General features: G+C 35.1%; 1 protein-coding gene across 3 annotated transcripts in view; it reads right to left on the bottom strand.

Annotated features, from left to right (window-relative positions):
• The window catches only part of LOC138702841 (fibrillin-2-like), an 868,508-nt gene that overhangs the window by 34,279 nt on the left and 817,995 nt on the right, over positions 1-16,234 (bottom strand). For 2 of the 3 annotated variants that reach the window (XM_069830178.1, XM_069830179.1), the window contains exon 17: positions 12,965-13,162. The exons of the other annotated variant lie outside the window; for it this stretch is intronic. In XM_069830178.1, the coding sequence (XP_069686279.1) occupies positions 12,965-13,162 (198 nt within the window). The remainder of the gene's footprint in view (positions 1-12,964; positions 13,163-16,234) is intronic. 3 annotated transcript variants of the gene reach the window in all.

The following is a 16,234-nucleotide window of genomic DNA, read 5'->3' as shown; positions in this document are numbered from 1 at the left end:
ATTGTAGGATATTTTTCTTGATTCACTTGTTAATTCTGGTTTCAAAAACCGTTTTGTCAACTTGCAATGCAATACGGGGAAAGGATTATATTTGTGTAGGAAACAAGACGAATTCTCAGTTGAAATTATGGAGTTATTATTTCTATAAAAAAGTAACAATTCTTGCATGTTTCTGTAACGTATAAACGGTTCACAGCAAATTCATTGGCTTGTAATTCGCTCCTGTAGCAAGAAAACAGAAATATTAAGAAATTGGATAACAGTATTGGAAGAAGAGAAACTTACTTTCTTATCCGGAGCTGCGCTCGGGCGTGGGTTGGATTCCCGCTTGGACTGATTACTGGTTGGATTTTTCCGAGATTTTTCCCAACCATAAGACGAATGTCAGGTAATCTATCATGAATCTTCGCCTCTTTCGCTAAATACCATCTCGCTATTACAAATTCCATTGGCGCTAAATAACATAGTAGTTGATTTTTTTACTTGGTTATTTAACGACGCTGTATCAAATACGAGGTTATTTAGCGTCGATGAGATTGGTGATAGTGAGATGATATTTGGCGAGATGAAGCCGAGGATTCGTCACAGATTACCTGACATTTGCCTTACGGTCTGGGAAAACCTCGGGAAAAACCCAACCAGGTAATCAGCCTAAGCAGGAATCGAACCTGCTCAAGTAGTTGATACAGCGTCGTTAAATAACTAACTAAAAAGACTTTGAATAATTTCGAGGGAAAAATTGTTCCGGGGCCGGGTATCGAACCCGGGACCTTTGGTTAAACGTACCAACGCTCTCCCACTGAGCTACCCGGGAACTCTACCCGACACCGATCCAATTTTTCCCTCTATATCCACAGACCTCAAAGTGGGCTGACAACATTCAAGCAACCAACATTTAAGTGGACACTAACTCTGTGTGACTTTAAATTGTGGTTTCCTGTTACGTACAGTGACGTGTATTATTCAAATTAATCTTTCAGGAATAACTCACTGTAGAGTTAATTTGAGTAATTTCGAGGGAAAAATCGAGGGTAGCTCAGTGGGAGAGCGTTGGTACGTTTAACCAAAGGTCCCGGGTTCGATACCCGGCCCCGGAACAATTTTTCCCTCGAAATTATTCAAATTAACTTTACAGGGAGTTATTCCTGAAAGATTAATTTGCATAAAAAGACTTTCTTTGTACCCACTCTGTAATTTCGGTTCCTTTCCACGCTCTCATCCGTAGAGTGATACGGACTTCACATTTGCATTAAACATCTTGGGTCGTATTCATAGACATTCTTAGCGCGGGCTTCCGGTGGATGATCAGCGAACTAACGTTTTTCGTATTCATAAACCAGTGTTAGCGATATGATATGATATGGATCCTGTACAAGTAACTAGTCGATAGTCGGGGCTAGTTCAGCACGCTCGTAGCGCGGGCTAGCGAAATGTCTATGAATACCACTTCTTGAGTTTAATTCTGGTGACATTTGTTTTGACATATGCAAAGACTCTTCTTGCTTTCATAATTCTTTGTTTAACATTTCATCTGGAATCCATTCTATATAGCGTTAAAAGTTTTTGTGGAATTACACGTTTTTAAATGAATAAGTATTGTTCCAGATCTGTTTTGAAAACCTAGATGCGATGAGAGTATCAAAGGATTCATTTGGGAGGCAGGAGCACAAAGACAATCAAAAGGGCAACTGGAATATTTATGGTCTATGCTGTTTTATTCGAAGACGACGTGCTCAAATCTTACCATGAGCGGTATGAAAAGTATACATAGGGGAGAGTTGCCGAATTTGGACCGTTGCCTAAATTGGACCGCAGTTGTATTTCCATATACAGAAGTATTTCAAACATTTCAGTTGGCACCACTGCTTGCTGACGCTGCCTAAGGAGCTCATCTCGAAGTTCAGTGAGCTGCAATCATCTTAGCGAATAGGATTGTCGTTAATGTGTTTTGGTATTTTCTCTTACAGTTTTTACACTACGGATCTTAAGCTTTTATATACAGTAGGAGTAAGTAATAACAATTTCTATACTATACGTTACAAGTATTTTTCATTAGCTACTATCTGCGTGTTTTAAAACTAGTTTTTAATTTCATGTGTTTGTTTAGTGTCGTCTGTTTGCATAAGTGAACAAGTTGCCTAGGTTGGACCTCTGCGCGTTGCCTGGATTGGACTAGTCCAATTTAGGAAATTGTTAGTATTTTTTTTTCAACATGAATATAAAGCATTATATTATGGTCAATGTTAAGAAAAAATAATGTATTGGGGGATTCTGTGTCTTTATGTTTCCAAGATGTCAAAAAAGGGAACCTACCAGAAATGAAATGATGCTTTGAAGATGGCGGTAGCAGCATAAAGAAATGGCGACTATGGACTCAACGAGTGTGCTCGCGTATATGGAGTGCCATAGACTATGCTGATTGTAAAAACGCTTTCCAATGAAGTCCTTCAGAAGGCAAGCAACCTTCAATTGAGATATGGAGAAAATTATTGCCGACCACATTCTCTTGTTTGAAGAAAGGTTTTATGGGTTGGCAATCAAAGATATGCATAAGCTTGCTTTTGATGTCGCAGGAAAATATGATGCTCCCTACACTTTTAACAAGGAGGAAAAAATGGCTGGAAAGAAATGGTTCTGTGCTTCTATGAAGCGAAACTCAAAACTTTTTTTCTCCGTCACCCAGAAGGAGCATAAATGACCCGAGCTAAGCGGTTCAATAGGGAGAGTGTTATCCAGTTTTCCGACCTGCTGAAAAAAAACTGTCGATGAGAATGGTATCACAGCAAATAGGCCTACTGTGTTCAACATTGACGAATGTGGATTTACAACGGTGCAAAAGAGGCAACAGAAAGTTATAGCTCAGAAAGAGAAACACCAAGTTGGAGCTGTAAGTGGTGAAAGAGGTGTAAACACTACAGTAGCCTGTGTTGTCAATGCGGCGGGGTTCCTTATACTGCCACTGGTAATTTTCAAACGCAAGAGGAAATCATGTCACTTTTTTATTTTTTATGTCTACGTTTCCTTATTCACAAGAGTTTCGTAGCCAAACAAACAGGGACTTTCCAATTTTATGTAGGCCTAACATTTTTTTTTTTTTTTTTTTTTTTTTTTTTTTTTTTTTTATGAGTCTTCCTGTAATTTTGAAATAGGCTATGTAACCGAGACTAGCAACTAATATAAAACTAATTCAGTGCCAAGAGAAATATTCTGAGTGTAACAATCAGCTTGAATGCAATAGTGTTTCTGTAATTAATTTATCTTGTTTTTCTTTAATTTTTCATCAAAGTACAGAGAATTGTGTAACTTCTTTCACCAAATGTTAATATCTGATATATTTTAACGTAAAATTTGGTGAATTAAAGATATTTATAATAAATACTCTTCTTCTACTTATTTGTTTACTATTACTAATGTATTTTTGCGAGGTCCAAATTGGGACACTATGAGTCCAAATTAGGCAACCGGTTTCCCAATTTGGACCATTTCCATGATTTTGGTTTTACTTTTTTATATTTATTAGGAATTGTGTAATTTAAAATAAAAGACTATAGGATGAAAGTACATGGAATGTAGAATGTACTGCAACATATTTTGATTTAATTTAATCATTATTAAAGACATGGGATTAAAATACAAAAAACTGGTCCAATATAGGCAACCTTCCCCTATGACTCATGACTTCGCCTCCCGTTTTATGTACAGGCCCATCTACTGTCCATGATATCATTGCGTCAAAGAGTATATAAATAACTTTAGGAAAAAATGTTCTGTGCGTGTCCTTTAGACCTCGTCATGTATGGGCGACATGTTTATGGCAAACATCAAAATGATCTTTTTCCTTGAAAGATCACATGGTCAAATGTACACAGTTCGTGGAAGAAGTTGCTAATTTCGTCAGTCTTTCGTCTCAGACAGTTCTCAGAAATCCACAGCTTTGCTGTCTACACCAATGTCTTGTCTGAACTGACGTGTGTACAAAAATTGCAAATATTGGTCGAATTTTGTTTGTACTGACTATTTACATATCATTTTTTCGGGAATTTTAGACATGAAATATAGTATTTCTTTGTAAAAATTAATACCTACAGGTCTTGATTTGAAATTAAAAAAAAAAAAACAGAAAATGGCCACAAACTCGAAATGCATTCAAATGGTTTTTCTTTAACATTTGTTTCTTGCATAAGAGAAGAGATAAGTGAAATAGATTGAATACCACTGTTCTATATAGTGTAATGTGGAATATTGGGTGGTATGCATATAGTTGAAGTAAATGCTAGTGCTAAGGTTTTCGTAGTACATACTACGTTCTTTATGTATAAAAATCCATAGTAAATTCTTTTCTGCATAGCAGAAAATTGATCTGGAAGGCCGTGCTTACTTCACGCTAGGATTGATAGCATAAATTACGATTTGTATGCATAGCAAGAAGTATATACTTCTATTTCTAAGTATAAACTAAGAAAAATCGTAGTTTCCTATGTTTGAAATTTCGTTTGCTTAGAACGTATTCCGAATCTCACCGGTGAGCAATCCGATGGCATCACGGTGTTCCGAATTCCACCGATGACGTCATTGATGCTCCACTTGCAGAGGTGGTGGCAGTCTCCATCAGCCGCCATCAGTGAATCTGATTGGTTCTTGTATAGGCCGGGAATTAGCAGACGAATAACATCGTGCACTGTTGTGTCATGGCGGTGTGTTCTGCTGTATTGTTTGTAATGAGCACAACGTAAAAACAACATGTTAATGGCTTATGAGCGAACATGTCAACGGACCAGTTATTACTACCGGTTCAAGAAATAAATTGTTTATGCTATCTTTTCTTTGAACGAGATGGCAGTACGAAAATTTCGCAAAATTTTGCTAGCATAACACAGACAACAACTTGTACAGTCGCCATGACAGCCATTGATCCTTCCAGCAGTTTTGTTCCTTATTTCGCTGCAACGTGACGTCATTGATGCCACCGGACCGGTGAGATTCGGAATACGCTGTTAGCATAAGCGTTTGTATAGTTTAAAATGACAGAATTTAAGCAAATTCGCGCTAGAAAATCCTACAAGGAAGGACGAGAACCATCAGAATGTGATTACAAGGTGACATTCTCGCAAGTAAGTAGAGATTTATCTTCCACCCACAGGGAGTGATTGTGTCCCTTGTTGTGTTTGTACTGTGTTATCACAAGCTGTGGTCTTGCGTCATGCTGATCACATGATCAGAGGTCCCGCTACCAGTAAAGTCAAGTTTTGGTTCATAGTCTATAAAATTTAGAACGAACGAGTCATGGGCTCATTTTCTTAAGGGGAGTTGGTCATTATCGCATGCAAAATAATGGTAAAAATAGCCTCTCTTCAAGCAGTCATAAATATAATACTATTTATCACAGCGCTTTCATTTTTTAGTGATATATGTATACACATTAAGCTTTGAAATGAAAAAGAATGGTTACTCTAGAGTAAATCTTTATCTTTAAATTAATTTTTTTAATTAAGCACAATTTTTTTTATAAATCCACTACATGTCTGTGATTAGGTACATTCTATTCACTTATTATAGCACATATTGAATTGAAAATTAGACCACTTACTGCTAATAGATATTAAAACATACCCTACTAAAATTATTCATGTATTTTTAATATTATGGGCATAGGGCTTATAGCAATCATCACCGTCAATAAATTAAAAAGGAATTGAAGATTAGTATAAGCCGTATGCCCATAATATTACAGATATTTTAATAATTTTGGTAGGGTATATTTTAGTATCTATTAGCAGTAAGTGTTCAAAATTTTAATTCAATGTGTGCTATTATAAGTGAATAGAGTGTACCTAATCACAGGTATGTAGTGAATTTGTGTAAAAAATATGATTAAATTCAAAAATTAATTTAAGGGTAAGATTTACACTAGATTAACCATTCTTCTTTCATTTTAAAGCTTAATGTGTATACATATATCACTAAAAAAATGAAATAGCTGTGATAAATAGTATTACAATTCTGACCGCTTGAAGATAGGCTATTTTTACCATTACTTTGCATGCCATAACGTCCAATTCCCCTTAAGGTTCATAATGATGATAAAGATGATAATAATAATAATAATAATAATAATAATAATAATAATAACAATAACAATAACAGCTGTTATTGCGGCATATTTCATATTATTTTTAATGAAATAATATTAACACGATTATTTAGCGTTTCACTTAGCATGTACATGGCTGGGACTGTAACAGTGATGACGTCATTCTCCTCTTTGCAAATATTGTGCAGACCCCCGCAGCTGAGTCTTTGATGTAGCAGCAATCTGGTGGACGCGGAAATGTCGTCTTCCGCCGCCTTTGGGACGCGAGCGAGTCTCATTTCCCTCGCGCCTTAAACCCGTTTAATAACCCGTGTGTACACTGCTCAATTTTCGAGATGAAAGGTTCGCAGCGCTCTCCTCGTAAACCCGCAGCTAGCGATATTCCAGTGGCGGCCCGTTCATTCGGTACACGCTTCTCTCAAAGGATGAGGTAGCGCACAGACATCTCGAAACATCGCTTTTTTTTTTTTTTTTTTAGAACGCACTCAACAAATATTCTTTCAAAGTTATTTTGTGCGAGATCGTGCGTATTTGCTTGCTTTCCGCACAGAACCAATACGCGGTAAGTGTGAAATACCACAGTCAGTATTCCCAACGTAACACACATAACATTTTCCCTCTTCTTACCGCTTAAGCGCGACATTCATTTTACTGCTTCAGGCTTTTAACATATTATTTTTAGAGACGTTTAACATAGTAATAATTATAAATTGGAAACTTACCACTGCAATTTCACCTAAATTGCAATGTTAATTATTGTTTTTAAATATTTGCAAAAATTAAGTAAAGTCTGTTACTCCACGAAACTTATTGCATTCCTGATACAAGTAACATTAAGGAAGCCGTGAAAAAATCAACGAGATTCCAGATACCGATGTTATTACTGCAATATGTTATATAAATAATATTGTTAAAATATTAAAATGAAAAATAAATCATTACATAACCTTACCGTTTGTTTTAAGTTCGCATTTATAGACTGGGGGGAAAAAAAAAGACAGACGTATATCACGGCCTGCTGGAGTATAGTAAACACAGAAAACATTTTATAGCAACAATGTTGAAGAAAGATATTTTGGTGTTCCGAAGTTGCCGTCATTGAACAGAAACCAACATGGAGATTTCATTGCAACTAATTAGAAATTCGTCTTTCAGGTATGTAATAAACGATCTTCGCACAAAATAATGTACGATACACGAGCGGTATGTTTCTTTTCAAGTTCTCGGAAATTAAAAAAGCTCAACTACGTTTCGCTTTTTCAATCTTTTCCTCGACCATGAAAACGTCAACATACCGCTCTTGTAACGCATATTACTATTACTTGCTCATTAGATAAGTATTGCAATTTCGACATTTTTGCGTGAATAGTCCTCTATGTCTTCAGCATCTCTGACACCGAAAAAATGCGCAACAGACTAAACATAGCGCATTCTTTCTTGCGGTGCGCATGATGTCATACTTCCACGCCCACTAATTGATAACGCGAGACGTAACAGAGGGATAGGCCATTTAACACTTTAAGAGCAGTCTAAAATGCGATAACGTAGTAGGAATAGAACAATAAAGCGCTTTCAGTTCGATTTTTATCACATCTTACGAGACTTTAGTCTTGCGATGCATATCAGACATTAAGAATAGACTACCAAGTTCCCTTCATACAGTGTGCTTTTTCTGGGTATAGAACAGAGACATTTATTTTAACATTGTCATAGAAAAGCCTAGGTATAAAAAATGAAGAAATAATTTTATCAGTGGGTCATATTTAGAAATTAGCAGGCTTTGGTAATTTGTAAAACAAGAGAACATCAGACTTTGACTTAGCAACCATAAATGAAAAAAAAAAATTGAAAGTGGACGGAGAATTTGTATACATGATAATAATTTTATTGGCATGTATTCCAAACTAAATTGTGAATGAAAACGATTTATTTATTTTTTTTTTATCCGTTAACTTTTGTCCATTAGCTTCTATTAATATCTTAATATTACTCAATTAATATTCTGCTGTTATTACTTAGTGATTGAAGAATTCAATCTCAATAAATATTTTAATGTAATGGTTTATTGTTTGTATGAATTATTTAAATTTGAGTATCACGTTTATGAAGAGAAAGAAAGAAATAATATTTTGAGGGCCTATTTTATTATTTTGAGCGCATATTGTTACATTTTAGAGTTCATTATAGGCGCCTAAACATAAAATTTTATAGTACATTATGCAACGAGCCTATAATGATAGTAATTAAGACGCGAAGATGTTTGTTTATGAAACGAGCGCAAGCGAGTTTCATAATTTTCATACGAGCGTCTTAATTACCATTATAGGTAAGTTTCATACGACTTTTTATGCTTGACCATGTTTCTAACTTGAAATTATTCAGAAGTATTCATTTTATTTGTATCTGACAGAAGATCGGAAGCGACCTTGTGCAATACCTCGTAAATTGTGAGATGTGTGCAGACGCAAAAATATTGATTTTTTCCGAGGAACAATAATGTCATTGACCTTGATGTAATGTAACGTGAACTAATTTTGATATAACCTGGAAATTGATTTAGAATTGAAAAACGAGATGACAAATTGAATTTATTTGAATATTATTTACAATTAACGCTAATTATTATAGTAACAGAACATAACCTTCTGCGACAGTATTGGATTTCCAGCCTCCGTGACGTTTTCCTCGTTGTCTTTCGATTGCATATCCGAGAATAATCGAAAACCTGAGCTTTAATGAATAGGTGTACTTTAATGACATGCATTAAAGGACTGCTACCAGGTGTATAATTACTACATTTCGGCATGGTCGAGCATAAATATCTTAAAATCCCAGATCTGGTAATGTTGACAGGTACACAAATTGGAAGTAGACCTATGTCTAGCGAGCCAAAACCAGTCGATAAGCGCCAATGGCTTAGAGCTGTCAAGTGCAGTGGAAAGTAATCAATCAACCAGCTTTCTGATACATTACAGAGTGAACAAAACTTCGTTATACCAATATGAGGCAATAGCCTGGCGTTAATTCTATGCACACTACTGAATAAATATTATCTGCTGTTGTTCTTTTAATGAGTTGGATCGGCACTGCCTATATGAAAATTGTCGCTGCTTGATAAGGCAATGTTTTGTTCTCACTGAAGTGTTAACATAACTTGACCACATCCATCGTTTTTGTTACTATCACAACCAAATTAATTTCTGTGTTGTTAGATGGTTGCGCCCCTTGTCACTTTCCTTCGTGCTTCCTTGGTCCTGGCTTCACATCAGGAGCTATCCAATCACTCACCTGGGGTTCTGTAAACGAAATGGAAGAGGGTTCAAGCATCGGGTCGTGCTTGCATTGGTCGAGCTTAATGGCTGAAATCTGGCGCGTAGCGGAATTTGGGGTGAGCAAAATGCATTTAGATACACTCTCTTTGGTGTTTTTTAGTAGATTATTTTACGACGCTTTTAGATTATTTAGCGTCTGAATGAGATGAAGGTGATAATGCCGTGAAATGAGTCCGGGGTTCAGCACCGAAAGTTACCCAGCATTTGCTCATATTGGGTTGAGGGAAAACCCCGGAAAAAACCTCAACCAGGTAACTTGCACAGATCGGGAATCGAACCCGGGCCACTTGGTTTCGAGGCCAGACGCGTTAGCCGTTACTCCACAGGTGTGAACTCTTTAGTGTTAAGTAGGAGCTTATAATTATTAGGCTATTATTATTATTATTATTATTATTATTATTATTATTATTATTATTATTATTATTATTATTATTATTAGTTTTCTGCGTATCACTCAAGAAAAATTGTAACAAAAATTACAACATTGCCCCTTACGGGAGTTGCGTCGATGCCACCCTCAATGCATTCGTTCGTTAGGGAGCGTCATTTGTTCGTCCATGGCCCACGTTATTCTTTACTACAGTATTGGTCAATTGAAATGCGTAGCCTATAGGCCTACTTATTATGTTGGCGGATCCATCCTCATTTGTTTTTGTACTTTAATAGGTTATGTGCATTTCATGAAAGAAACCTCCCAGCCATCCGGATTGTCGTCTGTATATATAGACAATTCCAAAAATAACGATTAGGCATTAATTATTAACATATGAATATTATATTTTGATGCTTCTATATTTCAGTGATTTATATCTTTACATAAGGGGGCCGTGTTAAAAACAGTTGCTGCAGATCTGTGTTTTCGGTATCAGATGGACTTGGAAAAGATTCACGAAATAAAAGTAAATATTTGTAGATCAATAAAATTGATGATTATTATTAAATGTGGGAAGTTTAAAGACAGAAATAGTTAATTAACATAGTGTGATTCTAAAATACTTAACCATGGTATTAATTTAAAATGAATCCAATGTTTTGTAATTAGATTATTTTTATTCATTACAATTTCAAACAACTCATTAGCGTCATATTGATGTGTGAATCGTTTCGACTATCAGATGCATTGTTGTCTGCAGACTAGGCCTCATAGAATGAGGAAGCGATTATGAAGTAGTTAACGAGAAGGCTCTGTCTTGTTAAATTTAAATGCGGGGAGAATAAAGTCAGAAATGAAACGAAATATCAAACTTTTTTCCCAAATCCCAAATATCGTTGCAATCCCAATCGTGCTCACAATAACAATCACACGTTTCACGCAAATTCGATGAAGCCCGTGTCACTTTTGTAGTGAATATTATGACTTCCTGCCACTAAACATGTTTGAAGGCGCTTTGACCTGATCATTGTGGAAGATTCTCTTGCAAACATCAATAATTGCAAGTCATTCTTTAGAGTAACAATCAAGCATGAAGGTGCATACGAAAAAACTGTCTGAATCTGACGGACAATAAAACAGATGCCTGCTGTAACGTCGTGAGTTCGAAAATCACTGCTTCCATTTTGAACTTTATACAGGGCTTTCATTTCAAAACTTCCCAGTCTAAATAACTAATTATTTAAACAAAAAACACGTCAATTTAGATATTGAGGGGGAATTATGAAACAGGCTTAATTGCATTTTAGATTTCACCCCTCCCCAGCCACCCCCACTTTGAAATTTCAAATGGCACTCCTATATTTTTATACTTAAATATGAAGGAGTATTCACTTGTTTATAGCTACACATCATTAATTTGTTTTCGCATCTTTTGTTTTCTATCGTCGCCTGGCAACCTGGATTGTTATTGTTGATTAGAGCTGAAGAGAATAAAGCTACAAAAACTTATTAAATATTTCATGTAATAGTAGTGTTAGTGTATTAAATTATTTTAAAATGGTGTATACTCTTCAAGAGGGAACATAAATCATCCTTATTGATAAATTTAGGAAATTACATAAAATAAGTTATGTTTTCATCCTACAATCAATTGATAATAACAAAAATACAAGTTGCCAGGCGACGATAGGAAACAAAATATGCGAAAACAAATGAATGAGGTGTATAAACAATTGAATGCTCTTTCATAGTTAAGTACAGGGACATCATTTTATTCTTACTAACATTTCTAATATTGGATCAACCTTTGGATCAACGATTAAGAGCCGGAAACACAGTTTGCTATCCCCTTCCACGACTGGAGTTCGATGATACTGGCGTAATATACAAACAAATCACTTTACCAGGTATAGGAGGAAAGAAAAGTAGTTCATCCATTTACGTAAACTAGGAAATATCGCGATTTTGAGTTTGATAATTTACATTAGGTTTTTGTTTAATCAAAATACAGTACAGTATTAACAATGAGTGTTTTTACTCACGAACTGAGCTGTCCATTCGAACGTATTCATTATGCAGTGTATATTATACTGTCTACAGCACATTAGCGTACACTATAGAGAATGAAGTTAAATTGAAAAATAATCATAATAGGGATATTTAAACACATTTTTGAAAACGGTGGCCGTTCATTTCTATACAGGCTTCAGTTCTAATGTGCATATTATTGCACTATTGTACCTAATTCCAATTACCAGGTTCGTACTTCGTATCAGTAACTCATGTTGAAATAATTCTGTACCTACTCTATAAAATATTACCTTACGTACTGTAAATTCAATCTTCACTTCTGCCCGATCCGAAAAGATAAAATTACTCAGACATGCTATCTACTGTCCGTCCAAGTGGTTACGTCGCAGCGTCGTAGAAGGGAGGAAATCAAGTGACAGTTAATTACTTAACGAGGCCCTTTTATTTAAGTTATTTTAAACAGCTGTATGGATATAATATTACGTAGAAATTAATGTTATCAGAAAAGAGCTAAGACATCCCAGCCACTAGCATTTACAGAGAGGCGAATAGAAGTAGGTGGAGGAAACCGGGATGGGACGTAGGCAAATGGAAAATGATGCAATATTGAAAGCTCTTTCGTCACTGGAAAACGCGAACATATTTTTGGAACGTACTGTTTACTATGACCGTAAGGCTACTATGACTGTATATGCGGTCTTGGATCTGTGTGGAGGACGGTTGAACTTCATTAGTAGAAGGGATGGGAGTGAAGTACATTAAAAAACTGAGGTACAATACAAACTGAAGTACAAATAAAATGATGTCCCTGTATAAAAATATAGGGGTGGCATTTGAAATTTCAAAGTGGGGTGGCTGGGGGTGGGGGTGAAATTTAAAATTCAATTAAGCCTGGTTTCAGACTTCCCCCTCAGTATCTAAATTGACGTGTTTTTTGTTTAAATTGAATTCAATTTAAATAATTAGTTATTTAGACTGGGAAGTTTTGAAATGAAAGCCCTGTATACGGGGATACGTAAGATTTTATCGGAATTGCAGACTTTGCCGACTTATGCAGACGCGACCAACAGCTCGATAGTAAAATTAAGAGAAGAGAGAGAGAGAGAGAGAGAGAGAGAGAGAGAGAAGCTGAAGCACCTTTGTGGCAGGGCGGGGCGTCGGGGCGGGGGCTCCACTGCTGGTTGTGCAGGCAGGTTAGCACGGCGGGCCCCAGCACGCGGTACCCTCGGGGGCACGTCATCACGCAGTGGTGGCCCGGGAACGTCTTGCCCGACGTGCAGGAGGCCGGCACCAGCTGCCCCAGCGCGGGGACAGCGAGGCGCGGGCAGGCCAGCGCTGCAAGTGCACCCACACCAAAGCCATGCTCAGTACCAAGCGTGAACTTGACAGACATGGGAATTCTGGATATCGCCATTTTGCAACTGCTGCTTCTTTGTTTCGTTTGTACTTATATTAGTTTATTGATGGCCTTGAAAACTTGATGCTACTACTGACTAACAGTGATAGTTTCATGCGCCTCATTAAAAAATGCAGGTCCCTTCTTCGATTTGCAACTTAGCGTATTTACTGACTGGGTTGTGTTCTTAACAACGTAACAGTATTCAACATTAAACAAATGTATTATTTTATTTTATTAAAATATGTTCACAAAATCTTGATAACTTTTAAACGTATATACATAAATATAGAACTAAAAATATGAATTTTCTACGTTTATTTGAACCTAAATGTAAAACAAATGCAGCATTTCTTCATAGCATGAGTCAAGGTTCTAGATTATTAAACACCATTTTATTCGAATGATATTTTAACCACTAATCCTCTTCAAATCAATAATAAAATAAAAAAAGGTATTGGATTTATAGTTTGGGTTTTGAGATATTTAACACGTTGTAATCTATATTATTTATTCACTCTCGATTTTATTTCGTTTGTATTGGAATCCCCTCCTGAGCACGAGTCTTACTCATTTAGGAGTGGACTAGATTATATTATAAGCCTATTAACGTGTAACTTATTCATTTGTAATTTACTAGCATTAAATAAATAAATGAATAAATGAATGAATAAATAAATAAATAAATGAATAAATGAATGAATGAATAAATAAATAAATAAATAAATAAATAAATAAATAAATAAATAAATAAATAAATAAATAAATAAATAAATAAATAAATAAATAAATAAATAAATAAATAAATAAATAAATAAATAAATAAATAAATAAATAAATAAATAAATAAATAAGTAAATAAATTCGGATTTCTGAAAATTAATTATGGATATTAACGTACAGAAAATGGCATGCATTTACTTAAAATAACTGTTATTTAATGTGAAGTAAAATGCTATTATTACATATATTTTTTTAGATTTTCCCCTAATTTTCCTGTTATTTATGCTCGCTTTAACTTATCTGGTCATATCGCTAGTTAATCTTTGGATGAAATCCGAAGGCCTGTGTACTATTGTTGAGACTGGTTCTATTGTTGTGAATTAGATGGCGTCTGTGTATATGTTACTGATTTTTATATGCTACTGAAATGTTTTAAAGATTTTAATTCTTATGGAAAACGTGATGTTTTAATATTTATTTGATTCCTAGCCATACCCGTGCGATTTGCTGCACTTGATACAGATAATTATAATAGTTAACTATAGTTATGTTACTATTATATTTTCAAATATATCTTTTTATTATTTAGTAAATATAATTATCGTATTATAAGCTGTAAGTCGTTCGATCCTGAATTATTTTCAAGGTTGTATTTAATGGGATCTAATTTATTTTACAATATATCAATTTCATAGAAATCTGTACAGTCATTATCGAGAGGAAAGATAACAAACATACAGAGAGACAGACAAAAAATTTCAGAAGCGATTTTCAGTCTCAGGATGGTTAGTTTATTTTTGGAAAAGCGAAAATTATCAGAAAAATTAGGTTACAGTTTTGTTATTAATACAGATTATTTTGATTGAGGCAACACTCGCATAAAACGGGTTATTTCAAAACTCATATATCTCGTTAAATATCAGTCTTACCAAAATTTTGCGCAGGATAAAACCTCTCGGAAATATTTTTAAAGCAAGTTTTGTAACGCGACATTTTCCTAAAAATCAACAACAACAAAAAATATTTCAATTTATTTACTTCAGATCCCTTTAGAGGAAAAATTTGAATGACATTCATTCATTCATAACTTTCTGCCCAAGGACAGGTATTTCACTGCAAACCCAGCATTGTCCAGTCTTTTCTATTTTCTACTTTTCTTTAAGTCTCCGATATTTGCAGTTTCTCTTGGGAAAGATAAATGCGGTATAGTCTAAAATCTAAGTGAGATCTAACTTATTTTGCGTACCAGTTTTCATTGAAATTTGTTCAGTCATTATCGAACGAAAAGGCAACCAACAAACAAATAAACAGACATACAAACAAAAATGTCAAAAAGCGATTTTTGGTATCAGGGTAGTTCATTACACACGTTAACAGCATTATTGTTTTTTGAAAAAAAAAAAAAACGAAAATTACTAGAAAAATTTAAGTTACGGTTTTATTACTAGTGTAGACTTGAAGATATATATCCTGCAAGAAATCGAAATACATTCGATATTTTTTGGGTTTGTACACTTGTTTAGGAATCAAAATCCGAAATCTGAATATTGCATTCGTAAGTATGATTTAAGTATTTCACAGTTGTAAACAGTTGGGTTCCTGTACCGTGTCATATATAGAAATATCCAACGTTTTCAGCTGTGTAGACTCCAGAAAATAAGGCCAGAGTAACATATCTGTTGGCTACAATATCTATGGCACGGTACAAAAACTAAAAATCGACACCAAGTTGTGTTGTTGGTTGCTATGGGAACGCTTTTAGCGAAACGCTGCAAATCTGCTTATTTATGTGGCGCCATCATCTACTTTGTGTGTGGTGCTGATGGTTGAATGAAAAGAGCTCAGAGACAGGCAAATATGAGCAAGGACGAGATCAAAGGAGCGCAGTGATGCTGTTTGCACATGGCGACATCTGACAAATCTTGTAAATTTCCGAGCCGTCTGTCAAGTTCATTCTTTGGTTATTAGTCCTATGTGTTAACCACTCGGTTCCCAGTGCATTTACTACATACCAGTGCTTAAACATTCACTCCTTTACTACGTTAGATTGAATTTGTTTTAATATTCAATTTCCCAAAATGAAATAAACATTTTCGGCTTCGCATAGTCTGATTTACGAGTATAAGAATCAGACAAGTGAATGTCAATATTCTGATTAGAGTAGGATCTTCAGTGAGGTTGCTATGGTAATAACCCTATAGAATAATTTTGTGATTAGATTAAACATAAAGTTCATACATTTTAGACAGTTATTTGCTACAAAATTAGCATTATTGCTACATTTCATC

This window comes from Periplaneta americana, chromosome 7 (genome assembly GCF_040183065.1).
Source record: "Periplaneta americana isolate PAMFEO1 chromosome 7, P.americana_PAMFEO1_priV1, whole genome shotgun sequence".
Lineage (NCBI taxonomy): Eukaryota > Metazoa > Arthropoda > Insecta > Blattodea > Blattidae > Periplaneta > Periplaneta americana.
The sequence above is the reverse complement of the archived record's forward strand: the minus strand, read 5'-3'. Positions and strand labels throughout refer to the sequence as shown.